General features: G+C 40.1%; 1 protein-coding gene across 3 annotated transcripts in view; it reads right to left on the bottom strand.

The window, feature by feature from the left end:
* Positions 1 to 22,029, bottom strand: part of MTCL1 (microtubule crosslinking factor 1) — a 175,960-nt gene that overhangs the window by 117,251 nt on the left and 36,680 nt on the right. For all 3 annotated transcript variants that reach the window (XM_063451559.1, XM_063451560.1, XM_063451561.1), the window contains exon 2: positions 11 to 235. In XM_063451559.1, coding sequence (XP_063307629.1) covers positions 11 to 235 — 225 coding nt within the window. The remainder of the gene's footprint in view (positions 1 to 10; positions 236 to 22,029) is intronic.

The following is a 22,029-nucleotide window of genomic DNA, read 5'->3' as shown; positions in this document are numbered from 1 at the left end:
ATGTAACTACCTTCAAGTCTTGTTCCAGGCTTCTTATAAGTTCTCCATCAACTTGGCCTGTCTGTGCAACTTTTAAGCTTTTTTGCTCTGCTTTCCTGAGGCGATACTGCAAAATTCGGCAGTTCTTATTGGCTCGGTCCAGTTCCCGGCGTAGTTCCTGTAACTGGTAAACATCGTCTTCCAGATAGCTGTCTCGCATTTCCTCCATTTCGGCTCGCAGTTCATCCAACTCATCCTATTTAAAAAAGAAAAAAGAAAAAAGGACAGGTGTCAGGATGAAAAAGAAACAGGTATTCTGAGCTCTATATTAACGTACAATAGTTCTACATAATGATGACGAGACATGTATAGAAGGTATTTACTACAAGACACGTTTTCTATTTCTAAAAAAGAGGTTGGCTTGTGCACAGAGAGAGATATTTAATAAATATATGATATATAAATATAGATTGTTTTACTGCTCCCTCTTTTTGTCCCTGTATTGTTCCCATCTCAATTGATCTGTGAATAAAATAAAAATTAATATTTAGTGACTGTTCCACAGCCATCAATCATCTTTTTTTCCTATCAGTCATCTGTATTTTTTTGGTGCCACAGACAGAATGTTTTATTATTGAATTCCGCCCCTACACCCGCATCCCAGTAAATCTTTTATTTGCATGTGTGTGCTGTTCCTTAATCAGTATTTTGTAAAAATGTTGGTCTTTACAGCAACAGGAAAGCATGTTCTGGCCGTGCCCCCAATTCCCTATTATCTGTTGAAATGAATTATCATCTCCCACAGTCTGCTATTTATGTTAAAAACCGACAATGCCCAAATTTTTTTGAAAGTAAATTTCTTACAAAAATCCCTACAGTATTTGATGTATTTTAAATTGAAAACAGCCATATGCCCAATCTATTACTGAGTAGACCCTATGTGCCACTTTTTATTCATCACACAGCAAGGAGCACCAGGTATAGGCTTACCCCAAAGTGCCGATTATGGGAAATATAAACAACTTTCTTTCACTTTCAAAATAACTTGAATTAAGCCATTTTGAGGTTGGGACATATTCATTGGTGACATCCTAGCAACGTTTAAAATGACCTTCTAGAGATAATTCAGTTTTATTGTTTTAAATTCTGAGATGTTTGCCCTTTTCAGGTCTTATAATGGGAAAACAAATAAAGAACATGCTCACATTGTATTGACATTTATTTTATTTTGTTTCATATCTGGTACTATACATCATAGACTTGGCATATTTGGGTAAAAACTGTAATATATGTGGTTTAAAATAAAATAGTGTCATTTTTCCAAATACAATGATTGAGAATTAATCAGTGTACATTAAATAGACTCAGTGTCAGCACTAGTAACCATTTTTCTACTTTATTTACTAGACCCTGCACTGCATATCCAGCTTGAGGTTTTATTAGCAAATGATGAGCGTAAGATTGGAATGGTCATTAGTTGTAACCCCAATTCAACAAGATTCCAATTTTAAAGTGTTACTCCAAGCACCATGACGAGTCCAATGATTTAAAGTGGTCCTGCTGCCTGGAGTCTGTATGTGTAGTGTTTCGCTATGAAACTGGGCTGGTAATATCAATTCTGTGTAAAATTGGCATTTTACACCAGCATGCTGGAGTTAGACAGCCAATGATGGTACACCCCCCCCACCCATATCCTCTCTTCAGTCATCTCTCCTTGGATCCTCTGGTGGGGGAGGGGGCGGTGATTTCAGTGAAGAAAGATTGGGGAAAAGGAGAACTTGGCCTTGGCACTGCAATGTGAGTCAAGTTGTAGTAATTCCTATTTTTTTTTTTTAGGGTGGAGGGGAGTAGGGAGGACCAGGTTACTGGTCTCAAAACCAGTGTTATCTTAAAACACTTTCTTTTTTTGGGCTGGAGTAAGCCTTTAATTGTGTAGTTTAACCTTGTTCATGTTCTTAAGTAATCAATCTCAGCCTTTTCACTATGTACAAAGATAGGATGTGCTCTGGCGGGGCTGCCTGGGGATAGTTCCCTCCCTGGTTTATCACATCATGGTCTGACACTGGCATAACCAGTCCCTTCACAATAGCAGTTCAGTATTAGACAGTAGCCAGATCAATTTGTAATGAATCAAGCAAGAGAAAAAGGGATGTGCAGAATATTTAATATGAAATGCTACATGAATTGTACAACCTTTATTAAAGGGAAACTGTCACTAATGGAATTTACAACATAGCGTATTCCATTGTAAATTAACCATATCATTTTATCATTAGACGATCCTTTTTCTTTTATTTATATTAATAAACTGGCAAATTACAATATAATTCAGTTCATGCAAGGCAAGCCAGTGGATGCATTGCAAATGAAGAGGAGAAACAGAGACATTGTTTAATTTACCCTCCTCTCTGTATGCTTTCCCTGTGCTGACTGCCAGGTGCAAAGGACAGAGCTTATAACAATGATTGACATGGAGATAAGATGTTGCAGGATAAAAGGTATGGGTTTCTACATTTAATACATAGTTGTTATATATATATATAATGAAAAGTAAACATAATATTAAAAAAATCCTGAGAAGTGACAGTTTCCCTATTATACTTTTCTTATCTTGCCTTTCAATGATTTTACTTAGTTTAACCCTATCTCCCCTTCCCATAGCTGTTCAACATTAAATAGTGAGATATTGGGAAGAAAAGGTAAAAATAAAGAAAAGAAACATAAGAAAGAGGACTTCGTAGAGAGCAATACATCCTATGCAGAAAACTACAGTTGCTTTACCATAAAGATTCTAGTTTTATTCTAATCAACAAGTATTTAAAAGGGACACTCCAGGCCACTAAAGCACTTTAGCTTGCTGAAAGGCTTTGTGTGAAGAGTGTGCCCCTTTTTTCATTTTGCAAAAAGTAAAGATTTCAATAGAAATTGACACTTTTACAAATCAATCTGGTTACACCCTCTGGTTTTCAAGCAGACAATATGTTTCTGTTACTTCCTGGTTTGGTTAGCTCAGTGGAGCTAAACTCAAGAGGCAGCAATTGCCCAGAGCACCTGCCTTGCAAAGACTTCTCCTTGAGCTGCATTGGGAAATCTGTGATTGGACAGTCATAGAAAGTCTGGACGGGGTTAGAAGGAAATGGCTTGCAAAAGCTGCAGAAAAGAAATAGACACGTAATGCAAACTGTTTATAGATATAACCCAATGAAAAAATACTTAAAGGAGCACTATAATGCCAGGAAAACAAACTCATTTTCCTGGCACCATAGGGTCACTAGGTCCCCCCACCGGCTAGGCTGAAGGGGTTTAAACCCTTTCAGCCACTTACCTTTCTCCAGCGCCGGGCTCCCTCTGTGCTGGGGAACTCTCCACCCCCTCCCGACGTCAGATCCGAATGCGCATGCACGGCAACAGCCGCGAGCGCATTCAAACCGCCCATAGGAAAGCATTTCTCAATGCTTTCCTATGGACGTCACGTCTTCTCACTGTGATTTTCACAGTGAGAAGTGCGGAAGCGCCTCTAGCGGCTGTCGGTGAGACAGCCACTAGAGGCTGGATTAACCCTCAGTGAAACATAGCAGTTTCTCTGCAGGGTTTCAGCTGCAGGGTTAAAACTAGAGGGACCTGGCACCCAGACCACTTCATTGAGCTGAAGTGGTCTAGGTGCCTATACTGGTCCTTTAAATAAATGCATTCATGCTCTCATTGTGGGCATATCTCCTAAACAGTGTTTTCATTTATTTTGTATTTCGGCAGCGGAGTGTCCCTTTCAAGGTTGATATGATACTGAAAATGTTAACTAACACTTCAAAAATAGTCAAGGTCAGTTTTTTTCTGTATTTTCTTCTCCCAGGCACATTACTAATAAAAACACTGAAAATGCATTACACTGCAATTTCCAGCCCTGTACAGGACAACTAGCAGGGAATATGATATTCCACCGGCTCTTACAAGGTGTAATTCTACCATTTAGATGCACTTCTTCCATTATCAGCCTGCTGCCCCGGGGATACAAGCACACTATTATTAGATTTGCACTCGTTTTAAGGCAGGAAGTAGGTGCTCTATGCCAAGGCAAAGCTATGGAGAAGGCATACTTTCCGACTCATCCAGCCTTCTGAGTATTAATATAGACACAGTATCCTACTAACCAAACAAAACAAAAAAACAACCCAATAATAAACGCTGCAGACATCGCCACCATAATTCATTCAAACCACAATACAATAGAGGGAAAATTGGCTTCCATTATTGTGTAACGAATCATTTTAACAAATTAGACACACTTTTCGTTTAACTGAAGCGATTTAAAATAATTTTGAACATGTTTCATGTTTGACAGTTTGAAAAAAAAAATATGGGTACAATTTATTTATGTCTAAGTTTTTATTTCATAGTTAACCCCTTAACCCCTTCAGGACGGAGTCAATAGTACACGTTCTGATCAAAACAAAACGTAAACAAAAACTGGAATTTGCGCTATATGTCTGTTCACCCGTAGTTCCCCTCTTTCATATTAAATGCACCCACACTTATTATATATCATTTTGTTCAGGAGAAACAGGGCTTTCATTTCATATAAAATATTTGTATTTGAAACAATTTATTATGAATAAAATTAAAAAAAACTGTGAGAAATTTGATTTTTTTTTTTAAATTTGTAGTTCCGCCTCACATTTTAGCTGTAAATGTCATAATACTGTTAGGTTTTACGGCAACAAAATGCACATATTTGTAATCAGCGATGTCTCACGAGTACAACAGTACCCCCCATTAACAGGTTTTATGGTGTTTTGGAAAGTTACAGGGTCAAATATAGAACGTTCCATTTTCAAATTGAAATTTGCCAGATTAGTAATGTTACCTTTGAGACGGTGTGGTAGCCCAGGAATGAGAATTACCCCCATAATGGCATACCATTTGAAAAAGTAGACAACCCAAGGTATTGAACGTGGGGTATGTTTAGTTTTTTTTAGTAGCCACTTAGTCACAAACACTGGCCAAAGTTAGCGTTCATATTTGTTTTTGTGTGAAAAAAGCAAAAAACTAATATTTGGCCAGTGTTTGTGACTAAGTGGCTACTAAAAATGACTGGACATACCCCATTTGCAATACCTTGGGTTGTCTACTTTTGCAAATGGTATGCCATCATGGGGGTAATTCTTATTCCTGGGCTACCATACGGTCTCAAAGGCAACATAACTAATCTGGCAAATTTCAATGTCAAAAAAATGAAATGCAAGCCTTATATGTGACTCTCTAACTTTCCAAAACACCATAAAACCTGTACATGTGGGGTACTGTTATTCTCGGGAGATTTCACTAAACACAAATATTAGTGTTTTAAAACAGTAAAACATATTACAACAATAATATAGTCCATAAAAGTGCCGTTTGTTTGTAAAAAATGCAAAAAACGTCACTTTTACTTAAAATATCATCGTTGTAATACAATTTACCAGTTTTAAACACTAATATTTGAGTTCAGCGAAGTCTCCCGAGTAAAACAGTACCCCCTATGTACAGGTTTTATGGTGTCTTGGAGAGTTACAGGGTCTAATATAGTGCATGCGAATTAAATTCTCTGCACTTTCTCCCTGTGTTGTCAGGCATGTCAATCAAATTTTAATTAATCAAATGACATAATTATGTTAAAAAATTACTTAAATATACACGTAGAATTTTAATATATATGCATTTATAGGTATATAAATTCTACGTGTATACTAATGTAATCTTTTATGTAATTATATGTATTTATCTCTCTATATATATTTGCGGTTATTTGTATTTTATATATAGATAGATATATATAGAATGTCATTCTAAGTGTATTCTGTTTCCAATATATATATATTAATAACAAAATACAGTTAGAATGAAATTACATATGAATATATAATTTATTTTATATTTTGTTTCAATATTTTATTTATTTATTTAATTATTTTATTTATTTATTATTGTAATTATGCGTATATATATATAATATATATATATGTAGATCTATTATATATATAATATATATACATATTATATATATGTAACGTCATTCTAAGTGTATTTTAATATTAATATATATACTAATATTAATATTAAAATACATTACGTATGACGTTACATATATATAATATGTATATATATTATATATATAATATATATACATATTATATATATATAAAAAGCCATTTAATTTATTTTATAACATTTTTATATTTATTTTTTTACACTACCTACCAGCAGGGGGACTGTCTAATATTTTAAACAGTCCCCCTGCTGGCAGATCCATAGCCAGCTATAGGGGGCCATGTGATCGCTCTTTGAGAGCGATCACATGGCCCCCGGGGGCCTCATTTGCCGGAGGGGGGCTGCCTGGGCTCTCAGACAGCCCCCCAGAAGAGGATCGCGGCGGAGGTGAGTACACCTCTGCTCCTGGGGCTGCAAGCCGTTACGGCGTTCTATGCCGCCGCAACGGCTTTAAAGCCCATTAAAGCCGCGACGGCATAGAACGCCGTAACGGCGTTAAGGGGTTAAGGACCAAACTTCTGGAATAAAAGGGAATCATGACATGCCACACATGTCATGTATCCTTAAGGAGTTAATACAATAATAGAATAATGAAAGAAGTAGAAGTAGTCTTTCTGGGTTCTTTCTTGGTTTGCAAAGACCCTAGATGGTGGCACTGGCTCCTAGGGTGTTATGGTCCAGGTTTGTAGAAAGGTGAGTTATACTTACCTGATGCTGTCCCCCATGGGCGCCAGGGGCCCACCGTAGTACTATACTCCTGCACATGCGTGAGAATACAACACTGATGTCTATGGAGGATCCCACAAGACTGCAATAGCCTCCACAGATATTGCCTTGTGATGAGTAAGACAATTCCTTATTCCAACTGTGCGAACTGATGAAAATTGATGGCAGTAACTCCACCTTTTGTCAAGTTACATCTTTACTAGTGATGTACCGAACTGTCCGCCGGCGAACAGTTCCCGGCGAAATTAGCGTGTTTGCGTTCGCCACGGCGGGCGGACACATGCGCAGTTCGATCCGCCCCCTATTCGTCATCATTGGGCAAACTTTGACCCTGTGCCTCTCGGTCAGCAGACACATTCCAGCCAATCAGCAGCACTCCCTCCCTTCCACACCCTCCAACCTCCCTCCCAGCATCCATTTTCGATTCATTCGGAAGATGCATGCTTAGTGAGAGGAGGGAAAGTTTAGCTGCTGCTGATTAGATAGGGAAATTGATAGCTAGGCTAGGGTATTCAGTGTCCACTACAATCCTGAAGGACTCATCTGATCTTTGCTGTAAGGACAGCACCCCAAAAAGCCCTTTTTAGGGCTATAACATCAGGCTACTTTTTTTTTTTTTTTTTTCTGTGTAATGTAATTGCAGGTGCCTGCCTGCCAGCTTCTGTGTGAGGTTCACATTGGATACTGTGCCCACTAGCCCAGTGCCACCACTCATATCTGTTTTAACAATTGGTTAAGCTTTAGATTTAAAATAAATATTTTTTTTCCACTGTAATAGAAGAGCAGTTAGTTGTCTGCAAGTGTCTGTGTTTCAGGCCTACTTCAGCGTGTGCTCTGCAGACCTGTGCCAGCGTGCTTTGACAGTTGCCACTCATATCTTGTCTCTCTATAGCGTGCTTTTACAACCAAAATTTTGTTTCCACTGTAATAGAAGAGCAGTTGCCTGCCTGCCAGCTTCTGTGTGAGGTTCACATTGGATACTGTGCCCACTAGCCCAGTGCCACCACTCATACCTGTTTTAACAATTGGTTAAGCTTTAGATTTAAAATAAATATTTTTTTTTCACTGTAATAGAAGAGCAGTTAGTTGTCTGCAAGTGTCTGTGTTTCAGGCCTACTTCAGCGTGTGCTCTGCAGACCTGTGCCAGCGTGCTTTGACAGTTGCCACTCATATCTTGTCTCTCTATAGCGTGCTTTTACAACCAAAATTTTGTTTCCACTGTAATAGAAGAGCAGTTGCCTGCCTGCCAGCTTCTGTGTGAGGTTCACATTGGATACTGTGCCCACTAGCCCAGTGCCACCACTCATATCTGTTTTAACAATTGGTTAAGCTTTAGATTTAAAATAAATATTTTTTTTTCACTGTAATAGAAGAGCAGTTAGTTGTCTGCAAGCGTCTGTGTTTCAGGCCTACTTCAGCGTGTGCTCTGCAGACCTGTGCCAGCGTGCTTTGACAGTTGCCACTCATATCTTGTGTCTCTATAGCGTGCTTTTACAACCAAAATTTTGTTTCCACTGTAATAGAAGAGCAGTTGCCTGCCTGCCAGCTTCTGTGTGAGGTTCACATTGGATACTGTGCCTACTTGCCCAGTGCCACCACTCATATCTGTTTTAACAATTGGTTAAGCTTTACATTTAAAATAAATAATTTGTTTTCACTGTAATAGAAGAGCAGTTGCCTGCCTGCCAGCTTCTGTGTCAGGTTGGATGCCTTGCCCATTTGCACAGTCAGTGCCACCACTCATATCTGTTTTAACAATAGCTTAAGCTTTAGATTTTAAAGAAATAATTTTTTTTCACTGTAATAGAAGATCAGTTAGTTGTCTGCAAGCAAGCGTCTGGGTGTCAGGCCTACTTCAGCGTGTGCTCTGTAGACCTGTTCCAGCGTGCTTTGACAGTTGCCAATCAAATTTGGTGTCTCTATAGCGTGCTTTTAAAACCAAAATTTGTTTTTCACTGTTATAGATTGAATAGCAGTTACTTGTCTTCAAGCGGGTGTCTCAGGCCTACAGTGTGTGCTCTGCAGAACTGTTCCAGTGCACATTGCCAATCATATCTGGTGTCTCTATAGCGTGCTTTTAAAACCAAAATTTGTTTTTCACTGTTATAGATTGAATAGCAGTTACTTGTCTTCAAGCGGGTGTCTCAGGCCTACAGTGTGTGCTCTGCAGAACTGTTCCAGTGCACATTGCCAATCATATCTGGTGTCTCTATAGCGTGCTTTTAAAACCAAAATTTATTTTTCACTGTTATAGATTGAATAGCAGTTACTTGTCTTCAAGCGGGTGTCTCAGGCCTACAGTGTGTGCTCTGCAGAACTGTTACAGTTCACATTGCCAATCATATCTGGTCTCACAGTAGCTTGCACGCATAGTACCACTAATCCCCCAAAAAATGACAGGCAGAGGCAGGCCACCCCGCAGGGGCCGTCGTGGTCGTGGTGCTGTGATTCCCTTTTGCCCTAGAATAATGCCCAGTTTTCAGAAGCCACGTACCCTGAACTTGAAAAGTTCTGAGGACTTAGTTGACTGGCTAACACAGGACACCCAATCTTGTACAGCCTCCGCTCGGAACCTTGACGCACCATCCTCCTCCAGCTTAGCTTCAGGCACCTCTCAAGATAGCACTCACCCGCCTGCCGCCACCACCAAAACTAGCACCACAGCCGCTTTACTTGGTATGTCAGAGGAGTTATTCACACACCCGTTTGAAGAAATGAGTGATGCGCAACCATTATTGCTAGAGGATGTAGATAACAGGGATATGTCTCAGGCAGGCAGCATTAAACACATGGAGGTACGGTGTGATGATGATGATGTTGTACCCGCTGCTGCTTCCTTTTCTGAGTTGTCAGATACAAGCGAAGCGGTTGATGATGACGATGTGTCCATGGATGTCACGTGGGTGCCCGCTCGGCAAGAAGAAGAACAGGGCGAAAGTTCAGATGGGGAGACAGAGAGGAGGAGGAGGAGACGAGTTGGAAGCAGGGGGGGGTCGTCGCAAGGAGCTAGTGGCACAGTCAGACAGCATGCATCGGCACCCGGGGTCAGCCCGACAGCACGCCAATCAACGCATGCTGTGTCCACCACCAGAATGCCGTCATTGCAGAGCTCAGCAGTGTGGCATTTTTTTTGTGTGTCTGCCTCGGACAACAGCGATGCCATTTGCAACCTGTGCCAAAGGAAACTGAGTCGTGGGAGGTCCAACACCCACCTAGGTACAACTGCTTTGCGTAGGCACATGATCTCACATCACAAACGCCTATGGGATCAACACATGAGTACAAGCAGCACGCCTACTCTAAGCCGCCATCCTCCTCCTGGTCCAGCATCTTCAGCCACGTCAACCACTGCTGTCCTTCTTGCCCCCTCTCAACCATCCGCCACTCTGTCTCCCGCCTTGAGCAGTTCCCGCTCATCTGCCCACAGTCATGTGTTTCTGTCAAGGACATGTTTGAGCGTAAGAAGCCAATGTCACCAAGTCACCCCCTTGCCCAGCGTCTGACAGCTGGCTTGTCCGAACTATTAGCCCGCCAGCTTTTACCATACAATCTGGTTGAGTCTGAGGCGTTCAAAAAATTTGTAGCTATTGGGACACCGCAGTGGAAGGTACCCGGCCGGAATTTCTTTTCACAAAAGGCAATCCCCAACTTGTACTCGATTGTGCAAAAGGAAGTCATGGCATGTCTGGCACACAGTGTTGGGGCAAGGGTCCATCTGACCACTGATACCTGGTCTGCAAAGCATGGTCAGGGCAGGTATATCACCTACACTGCGCATTGGGTAAACCTGCTGACGGCTGACAAGCAAGGAATGCGTGGCATTGCAGAGGAGTTGGTGACACCGCCACGAATTGCAGGCAGTCCTGCTGCCACCTCCTCTACTCCTCCTACTCCATCCTCTTCCATAACCTCCTCGGCTGAGTCCTCTTGTGCCGCTCCTTCTTGCTCCACATCAACGGCACCCCCCCAGCTCCCCAGGTACTATTCCACATCCCGGATACAGCAGTGTCACGCCGTCTTGGGTTTGACTTGCTTGAAAGCAGAGAGTCACACCGGACAAGCACTCCTGTCCGCCCTGAACGCACAGGTGGAAAAGTGGCTGACTCCGCAGCAACTGGATATCGGCAAAGTGGTGTGTGACAATGGAAAAAATTTGATAGCGGCATTGAAGTTGGGCAAGTTGACACATGTGCCGTGCATGGCACATGTGTGTAATCTGATCGTACAACGCTTTGTGCATAAGTACACAGGCTTACAGGACGTCCTGAAGCAGGCCAGGAAGGTGTGTGGCCATTTCAGGCGTTCCTACACGGCCATGGCTCACTTTGCCGATATCCAGCGGCAAAACAACATGCCAGTGAGGCGCTTGATTTGCGACAGCCCTACACGTTTCAATTCAACACTCCTAATGTTCGACCGCCTGCTCCAACAAGAAAAAGCTGTTAATGAATATTTGTATGACCGGGGTGCTAGGACAGCCTCTGGGGAGCTGGGAATTTTTTTGCCACGTTACTGGACGCTCATGCGCAATGCCTGTAGGCTCATGCGTCCTTTTGAGGAGGTGACAAACCTAGTCAGTCGCAGTTGTGTGTGTGTGCGTGTGTATGGCTGTCTGCCTGTGTGTGTGTGTGTGACAGGGTGAAGATTTCTTGCACATGGGTGTGACAGGGTGAAGATTTCTTGCACAGGGCGCCCAAAGGCCTAAGGCTGGCCCTGCGCATGGGTCAGTGGCTCTGCACCAGACTTCCCTCCAATTGATCAAAGTTAAAGGATTTCAAGTGGACTGATTACAATTACAGGGCCTCTAAAGAGTCCTGTATTGTTATTTGTCGTCACTACCTTCCCGCGTCGGGAGTGGGTCATTTGCGCCCCTGCTGCCTTCCTTGCATGTTGTAGCTGTTTGTCAGGGATTTGTCAATCCATATCTGCCAAGTGACCCTATGTAGGGGTAACAGTCCCTATTCTGCTCTGTGTCAGTGTGTATCATGGTCTCTGTGGACAGGGAACAGTCTCTATTCTGCTCTGTGTCAGTGTGTATCAGGGGTTTTGAGGACAGGTGTCAATCCATATCTGCCAAGTGACCCTACGTAGGAGGAACAGTCCCTATTCTGCTCTGTGTGAGGAGGAGGAACGGGAAATGAGTAGCTCGGCATCCAACCTTGTGCAAATGGGTTCTTTCATGCTGTCGTGCCTGTTGAGGGACCCTCGTATAAAAAGGCTGAAGGAGAACAACCTGTGCTGGGTGTCCACGCTACTAGACCCCCGGTCTCTATTCTGCTCTGTGTCAGTGTGTATCAGGGGTTTTGAGGACAGGTGTCAATCCATATCTGCCAAGTGACCCTACGTAGGAGGAACAGTCTCTATTCTGCTCTGTGTCAGTGTGTATCAGGGATCATTAGGATAGGTGTCAATCCATATCTGCCAAGTGACCCTATGTAGGGGGAACAGTCCCTATTCTGCTCTGTGTCAGTGTGTATCAGGGGTTTTGAGGACAGGTGTCAATCCATATCTGCCAAGTGACCCTATGTAGGGGGAACAGTCTCTATTCTGCTCTGTGTCAGTGTGTATCAGGGCTGGGCTTTGAGGACAGGTGTCAATGTTAGGTGATTTCTGCCCTTTATGGATTAAAAGCAGACTCTGCAACAACTGTGTAATTTTCCATGGGAGTTTTGCCATGGATCCCCCTCCGGCATGCCACAGTCCAGGTGTTAGTCCCCTTGAAACAACTTTTCCATCACTTTTTTGGCCAGAAAGAGTCCCTGTTGGTTTTAAAATTCGCCTGCCCATTGAAGTCAATGGCGGTTCGCGCGGTTCGCCGGTTCGCGAACATTTGCGGAAGTTCGCGTTCGCGAACCTAAAATTTCGGGTTCGCGACAACACTAATCTTTACCACAACTGACCACATTTTCTTTTATAATATCTTTATGAGCATTTCAGAAATAATTTATCTTTGTCTAAAACTAGCTCAAATATTTTTTTGGGGTGACAGAGACATTTTAAATGGAAGCTGTCAAATTATTTAATTTTCCTAGTTCTGTGTCACTATTTTTGTCTTATTAAAGGAACACTATAGTCACCTAAACAACTTTTAGCTTAATGAAGCAGTTTTAGTGTATAGATCATGCCTCTCAGATTTTGCTACTCAATTCACTGTCATTTAGGAGTTCAATCACTTTGTTTCTGTTTATGCAGCCCTTGCCACACCTCCCCTGGCTATGATTGACAGAGCCTGCATGAACAAACTGGTTTCACTTTCAATCAGATGTAATTTACCTTAATTTTATCTCTTGCTCTGTAAATTGAACTTTAATCACATACAGGAGGCTCTTGCAGGGTCTAGCAAGCTATTAACATTGCAGGGGATTAGAAAATCTAAATTAAACAGAACGTGCAATAAAGAAAGGATAAACTTTAGATGACTCTTTACAGGAAGTGTTCATAAACAAAGTGATTTAACTCCTAAATGGTAGAGAATCGAGTAGAGAGGTTGCAGGGGCATGTTCTATACACCAAAAACTGCTTCATTATGCTAAAGTTGTTTTGGTGACTATAGTGTCCCTTTAAATTTACAACCAAAACCTGCAAATTTGCAGTACTTTAATGTCCATTTAATACAATGAGTTAAAGGAACACTCTGATTCCCTAAAGCACTTCAGCTTGCTCTAAATATAGCACCAAATCAAAAAGAAAAAAAAATCTTATGAGTCGCCAACAGATAATGCCTCCTTTGCAGAAAAAACTAAGGGGAATGATCTATACACTAAAACTGCTTTATTTAGCTAAAGTAATTTAGGTGACTATAGTGTTCCTTTAAGTTCCTTTAACCTTTCCTTGTAAGTTTTATAGTGCAATCCATGAACCAGCTTAGTAGCCCTTCTCTAACCTCTCTCTAAAGTATCAATATCCTTCTGGAGATACTGTCCCCAGTACTGCATACAACACTCCAAGTGATTTTATGTAAGTAAAATAAATTAAATAAGACATTAATAATGATAAAAACAAAACATTTTAACATCATAGGGAAAATATGGGAAGATACTCAACAATCTCCTTGCACCATAAACAATACAATAAGTGACAAAAAGTTGTTATAGTAAATAGCATCCACCTTTAAGAGAAAGGTGTAGATGTAAAGGAGCGAGAAAGTGAATAAAAACACTGTCAATGAGAAGCTTGAATGAGAGGGTTTAGTTCCAGTTGCTTAAAACAGACAGAAATCCCTGTGCCAGCCCTGATTATAAATGTGATCATAGATTATGCTTTGCAGTTATTGAGAAACTCTGAGATCAAACAAGAGCCCTCATTAAGGTTATACAATATTAAAACACATTTTCCTATCAAAATGTCTCCAGAGCACATTCTAAACTCATAGAGTGACCTCATCTACGATGTGGTTTGGATGCAGACACTGCCTCATCCTTTTAATAGTTGCAGTAACTTGTATTTTATAGACATTGGCTCTCGCAAGCTATGTTTCAAAGTATCTGCCATGCCAGCTTTATATATATATATATATATATATATATATATATATATATATATATATATAATCAGAGGATTTACAATATTTCTTGTTCATTGCTTATTTCATATTAGTGGATAATCCAACAGTTCAGTCAATGTTTTAGTCTACATTTGAGACTTTTTTCAAGACCAGATGCAATGTACACTGAAATGTTAACTATAAATAAAACATTGAATAAGATGTATTGCAAATCATCCGAATGCTCTTTTAATTACATGTCATTTAGTTAGATTTGTTTAGTTTAGTATTTTTATTTTTTTCCCAAAAAAATTAAAATAAAATTAATGGCATTTAAAATAGAACTGGAAAAAAAAATATCTAGTGTAAAAATAATACAGATGAGGGTTGTGCATTTGCTCAATGTCTGTTACGAAAACACATCGTGATTCTATTTTTCTGCTTATTCTGTGGAGTCACAGCATGTCAATAGCTCATCAAACATTTTATACTAAAACAGGTTTTACCAAGTGTCAGGTGATAGTAAATCAGGTGTAAGCGAGGGACAGATGTTTATTCACTTCCCAGATGGGTTCTAACCAATGGGAGCAGATCTCAGTAAATGGTTGGAGTGGGCAGGCACCTCTATTATGATGGTAAGGACCTAACGCATGCTGCTTTTTGTCAAAAGAGAGATTCTGAAAGGAGTATATTATGGAAGAAGGATAAAAAAAAGACAGATTTAGTGCCCGTTAACAATTCACGCTCACAAAGAGTGCAGACAGTATCACAAAGCAATGATTTGTATTCCCTCCTGTAAACAATAGGCTGGTGTCGGCTTTCAAAAAAAACAGGGAATGAATAAATATCACAACTTCTACGGTTTTATTTTTATTAAGTATGTGAAAATACAGTAAAATCCTACCCATGCCATTGTAAAGACATTCTGTTTAGTATAACAAAACCTGTTACAAAAATGATTTCAAATGAAACTAATAATGCCCCTGTGTGTATTTCTAACCTCATGGATGTAGGCTAGTACTTCCAGACTTTGCTTGCCCTCTCTGGTTATATGATGGTACCCAACAGCCTTTTTATCTATGTATTGCGGTGCTTGTGTGTCTTTTCTTATGTGATTAAGAAGATTGCAATGCTTTGATGTTTATTTTATGTTGGGAGCTGGTATGTGTCTTATATAGCTACCAACCTACCAATCATTTCATTGTTAGGGTTATTCACTAAACTGAAGAAGTGTTATTAACTGAAATGTAAATTAAGGCCTAAAATGTAGGTTAAAATAGCCAATCTGTAAATAAAGCTAAGTTGGACAATTTCTCTTAATCAGCTGTTAGTCTTATTTGTTGTCATTCAGATTTCAATTCACTACAATTTGAAGTCTAATAAATAAAACCCTAGGACGGAGGTCGGCAACCAATGGCACGCAGGCTGCCAGACGAATACAGTCTGATTAGGGAGGTTAGCAGATCTCCCCCATTGTCAGCCCAATAGGGGTCCTAATAAGACTGTGATGGACAGTACTGGGAAGAGCTGGGAGGAAGCAGTACACAGGTCAAAAGCTGATGCAGCACATTTTTTTTTGCCTTTTTTTCACAGTTGTATTTGTACTTTTTGTGCTTTTCAAACGTAAGTGTCCAGAGTATGAGGAAGATATCAGCAAAAAAGATCTACATATGCACATTTTCTTACACAAGTAATTTAGGTAAAGCGTGTCCTACCTGGAAGCAATTGGATAAATAGCAAAGTGTCTGCATCAAAAATTTAACTGTTAAATGGACAAGAATGGCTCAAAACAAGGACAAAGATGAGTCCAAGTAAGCAAATGAATGTAAATCAATATCAACCAAGATCAGTTAGGAAACAGAAAGTATCCATAATGACAAGGGGAAAGCAGGGGGAAGGTATTTGTATTTATTAAATGTGTGGATGTATGTGGATGGAAGAGCCTGTGTGACCATGCAGCACATTTCATTAGACTGTGCACATGTAAATTATTCATTTTACACAAGGTTTATATATATTTTAAAAACACCTCAACACTCAGTACATTTAAGTTGCTATGGGGGCAGGAGTGTGTGGCCACAGTCTTACCTTCAGGGGTTAAACTGCAACCTAAAGGTGGGGCTCCGGCGCACAAAAACCACTGCCTCTTGCTTACTACCTCCTTCCAAAGCATGAGGAAGGTGTAGTCAGGTAGCTGGTGATAAGCTGAGAGCATTGGTTAATGCCCTAACCCTTGCACTGGCTTCTCGCTGAGAGACCAGGAGGCCAGTGAGAAGGGGGCACTGGACATTTAGAATTGTTATATTTATATGAAACACTCATTTTTCAGGGAGGGATGATGTACTCGATTTAATAAACTTTCGAATGATTCAATACCCGTAGAAAAACGTTCCAAACTATTTATATATAGAAGTTATTGTTAAAGTCTGTGGGAAGTGTTATAGAGTAGACATTTGGAAAGTTTTGTGACAGAATTGAATCGTTTGGAAAGCTTATTAAATCTAGGTCAAAGTCTGAATGGAAAAACCAAGGCAGAAAAATAAGATCTGGAAAAATTCTCTAACTAACCCATAGTCTAACCTTGGGTATTTTCTCCACAGGTTTGCCAATCGGATTAAATATATGGAAATTCAAAGTTTAGCCTTTAGCTTACAATCCTAAAGCACTGGCAAATTTCCATTCCTTGAAGACACACAGAGACTACATAATTTTCTTGAGCGCTATTAATGCAATGAATGGCCTTTTGGGGCTTTTGTGAATATATTGAAGAAATTAGCCATGGCACCAGGATTAAAATATGTGCATTGCTTGGCAAGGACAGAGCTTCTAGACATCTGATTCTCGTTTGGCAAACAGCAGCAAAACAAATCATAAAATAACATATGAGCTTTATGAATGATGTTTCAAAGTGTGAGACCGTTTTCAGCCATAGAAGTAACATATGTAAACATAATAATTAATAAACAATCTGACTGAAGGAGTAACTGTCGTGGTGTTGATGTATTCTTTTAAAAGACTCCAATAAACCATTTCCCATCACGTTCTCAAGGGAAGATCACATCTTCTGCATAATAGCCTCAGCTGTGACCCACAGTGCACACAAGCCCCATGTCATGGAGAAGCTAGCATGCACTGCCTGACAGCTGATCCTCACCCAGTCATTCTTGATTTGATTATGATGCCCGTAAATCCTAATAAGGATGCAATGCATGTAGACGAGGCATTAGAGGAAGAAGCTTCGAAGTGATGACAGTCTACTTTCACACTTAAAATAAGACGTCACCAGTCATGCTGCGAAATTCATCTCTCCTACTGTGAAATAAAATCTACATAAAAAATTAAGGATATGGGACTGTGTGCGGACTCATAATGTAGCAAGACAGGGAAAACAAAACATTGCTTTGAAGCTGGTTAAGGCATCTAGAAGACTTAAAGAAATGTTCATAAATGTTCCCTCAACCCAGATTTTAAAAGAAACGTCACCTGGCTTCTGGGAGATTAGCATGCCAGCAAACATACACAAAACATAACCATCAAGGTTATATTTGTTTGAGCTACACATATTTAAAAAATTGTGAATCTTACATTTTTTTTCCAGAATGACCTATATATGAACTGCACCGATAATCATACAGAGATATTTCAGTAGAATCCTTGATGTAATATTTAACCTTTTATTGAATATTCACCGTTTATATTTAGTGCCATATTTATTGAACACACCAAAGCCTTTAAAAATTACAGTATCGTGTCACTGCATGTGAACACACAGAAAGGCCTTGGGACAAAATTGTTTTACTTTACTCTGTATTATTACTATAAGCATTTATTAGGAATACTTTAACCGGTGAAAATTGCTGGTCTGCAAGACCTATTCCTGATATGTGTAATTTTGTATTATAACATAATGCTGTGGAAAAAAATGTGAAGGTACTTATTCCAAGCATTGCATTTCATCTGTTTTATGATGCCTCTGTGGATAAATGGGCTTTTAAATTTGCAATTCAGAGGCTTCCTGCACTAAAACATAAAGGCAAACAGAAAATCTCAGGAGACAACTGATTCATACCCACTGAAAGTGCATGATAAATGTCAAATGACCAAAGGTCACATAGTGTGCTCCTCAGTACAGGCTAGTATGGCACTGGATGATAATATACAGTTTAATAGTTTAAAAGAAAACCTAGAAATAAATGATATTGTTTAATAATAATAATAATAATGATAATAATAATAATAATATCTAAATGAAGGGATGATACACTTGAGCAAAAAATCTATTCAAGCCCTACAATAGCCTTCAAAAAGAATATATGATGTATATATTATGCAGGTACCGAGATGGAATTTTAACAGGTTATGAATGGATTACAATAAATGCCAGAAAGTGCGATAATGTCCTTTGAGGGTTAACACCACATCTAGTGGCTGTCTACCACTATGCCTGAGGACATCCTGCATCATGTATTTGCCACGCATGTGCATTAGGTCTACCCCACTGGCTGACATTGATGGCTCAGGAGGAGAAGCTGTGTCCAAACCAACTTTGTTTACCTGGCAATATAGTTTCCACTTAACAAATATGCATTTGTGAGGTCTGGGAAATTATATTAACAGGGTTATTCACTAAAGTTAGAATTGCTGGGGATTTCAGAGTGAATTTGACGTTTAAGGCTAAAATATCCAAAAACAAAATTGACTTGGATAATTTTTCCAATTCGGCTGTTGTGGCCTAAAGTTTAAAATTCACTCTGGATTTACTTTGAATTCCAAGAAATTCTCCCTTCTGAGTGAAATGCCCTGTAAATGTAGATTTCCACATCACTGTATTTGTCTTGATCGTGGAAGTGAAGAACGCTCAATATTGTAACGATATCTACGGAGGCGCAGGATTCTCCATAGACATCAATGTTCTACTCTTGTGCATGTGCGAGAGTACAGCACCAATGTGGGCATGAAGAACCAGGAGGTGAAGATTGAAGATGGCTGTGCTTGCTGGGGACAGCATCAGGTAAGAATAAGTATGCAAAGACCCCCAGAAGGAGACAGAGCCGTTTTTAATACAAAACACATGGGAAAAACAGATACACTTTCTTGCACCTGACAAAAAGGAAGGCATACATTTTTTTTTAGTTTTTTGGCATATCCTTTGAATACATTTTTGCGTAGTGTAAATAATTTTAAATCATATGATTACGTCTCCTTCTGTCATACATTTAGCCAGTTATGTGGTTCATTCCCTAAATATCTTTTACAGACTAATTGGAAAGTGGTCTGGATGTCAGAATTGTACCAGAAGTATCACTTGTTATAGTCACAAAATACAAATTGATCTATCCAAGCTAAAGATGCTGTGGTGATAATTACACCTATTTACCTCAGTAATAAATATTGATATGAATATAATATTTACATGTATCATTATTTTCATTATACATTACCAACTCATATCGCAACAAAACTTTAAAAGGGAGAAGCATATATAATATGTGACAGTTTTGAGGGACCTGTGCACTAGGATCACAAACACAGTAATATTAAAACATGCAAATGCATATTTGATTATCTATAGCATAAAAAATGTATATACATATATTCTTTAGTAGTTAGGCATAATTATTATATTATACAAAAGAAACTTGCTATGCATTGCTATGTTCCTGCAAAAATAACACTATTCACTAGTTTCACAATATAAATCAGAAGTGTGATGCTGCATATTTACAATTAGAATTCAATGAATGTGTTAGTATAAGGAGCAAGGAACTCATCCACAACAAATGTCTTCACTTAGAGTGTTGTCATGGTTACCTTGAATTTATCTCTGGTCAGAACCTGTTCAGTGAGCATTCTTACGTACGCTGTCAGATGATCATTACAAAGCATAGACCACCATGTCCTGTACAGCTAATGATAGCAAAAACAAACAAACAAACAGCATATTTGTAATCTCTGCTGTTAATGTACATAAAGGATTCCTAGATGAAGCTGAGATGTGTTTTACTGAGTGGGTGTGGATACAATATTTCTGAGTATTCTTATTCACTCTTTGCTAGAATAGTGTATTCATTACTCTTGTTATGAAACTCTTCACTTTAAAAAGTCTTGTGAGCAATGTTCAGTATATGCTCCAGAGTCATGTATACATTTGAAAGCAAAATTTGTACATTGCAAACAGTTGTTGTTTGCTATTGGTGCCCTTAGTGGGAGAGGGCAGTTTGTACCAGTGACAGGCAGAGCAGCAACTGCCATTAAAGCTGTGGCACCGATAGGGGGCCCTCCGGGTGCATGTCCATTGGAGAGAGCTAAAGATCTCTCTGCCCCGTCTTGTCCTTGCACCTGTGATCTTTGGGAGAAGCTGATAGTGTACTGTTTTTTGCCAACATTGAAGAACGGTATCTGACGTTACAGACTGGGAAAGTTTTCATCTTGTCATGATGGAAGGGCCGAGGGAAAGAAATAATTACAGAATTTCATATTAGGAGGTTGCTACTATCATCACTGCTGCTTTTGAGTGGGAAAACCTAAAATGCATCTACTAATCCCCATTGATCATGGATTTTATTTATTTTTCAAACCATTGGAAGAACTTACACAAGCAGAAATAAATTTGTGGGTATAGTAGTGCTAGCAGTGAGATTAAATTGTCAGAAAAAAGGGACAAGGTCTATAAACTAAACCCCCCTTCCTTAAGATAAAGTAATGTTGGTGCTTGCAATTTCCCTTTAATTTCTAGATATTGCCAGTTGGCATAGAATGTTGAATGCCTCTTACACCCTATGACTATTTTATGATTATATCCAAAGGCCGAACTACTGGCGATGAAGCCAGTGGGGCTGCACAGGGTCCCACAAGGTGGGGAGACCATCAGTGCCCATGGACCAGGGGCCTGGTCAGGCTTCACAGCCATTTAAAATAGCGACTGGGCCCCTAACAGATCAGCAGTGCTAGGAGGAAGTGAGTACAGATCACTTCCTCCCAACTTACAGGGAGCTATTTGAGGAGGCAGAAGCTTGTTTTGCAGGGTGCTGTCCTGATAAAACCTGATAAAACACTACATATAAACAAGTGTGGGGGGAAGAAGTGTGTATGTGGGTGAAGAGATGTGTGTGAGGGGTGCACTGTGTTCAGTGGGTGTAGAGAGTGGGATAGGGAAGAGCTTTACAATTTGTACTTTATTTATTGTTTAATGAATATTTCCTTTCCCTAAGCTTACCTTGCAGGGAAGGGGTGGCACAATAAGACCTGTGGTGGTTGAGAAGGCTGCCTATCCAACAGGTACAGGCAAGGTCATTAAATAAGAGGTATCTTATTTGGAGCTCTAGCACTTACACAGACTGACCCATATACACACACACATACACACACACACACGCAGACTGACCCACACGCACACACACACAGATTGCCCCATACACACACACAGACTGCTCCCCCACACACCCAGATTGACCCATACATACACAGATTGCCCCCCCCCACACATACAGACTGACCCATACATACACAGACTGACCCCCCCCACACACACAGACTGACCCACCCCAGCAGACTGACCCATACACACACAAACTGACCCATATATACACAGACTGCCCCCCCCGCATACAGAGTGACCCATAAACACTTACACAGACTGACCCATACACACACAGACTGACCCTCCCACACAGACAGAGCCCCCTCACACAGACTGAACGCCACACCTCCACACACAGATAGACCCCCCCACGCCCATACACACACAGACTGAAACCACACACACACAGACTGAACCACACACACAGACTGACCCTCTCACACACACACACAGACTG

The sequence above is a fragment of the Pelobates fuscus genome, chromosome 4, assembly GCF_036172605.1.
Source record: "Pelobates fuscus isolate aPelFus1 chromosome 4, aPelFus1.pri, whole genome shotgun sequence".
Classification (NCBI taxonomy): domain Eukaryota; kingdom Metazoa; phylum Chordata; class Amphibia; order Anura; family Pelobatidae; genus Pelobates; species Pelobates fuscus.
This window is presented reverse-complemented; position numbering and strand designations above follow the sequence as displayed.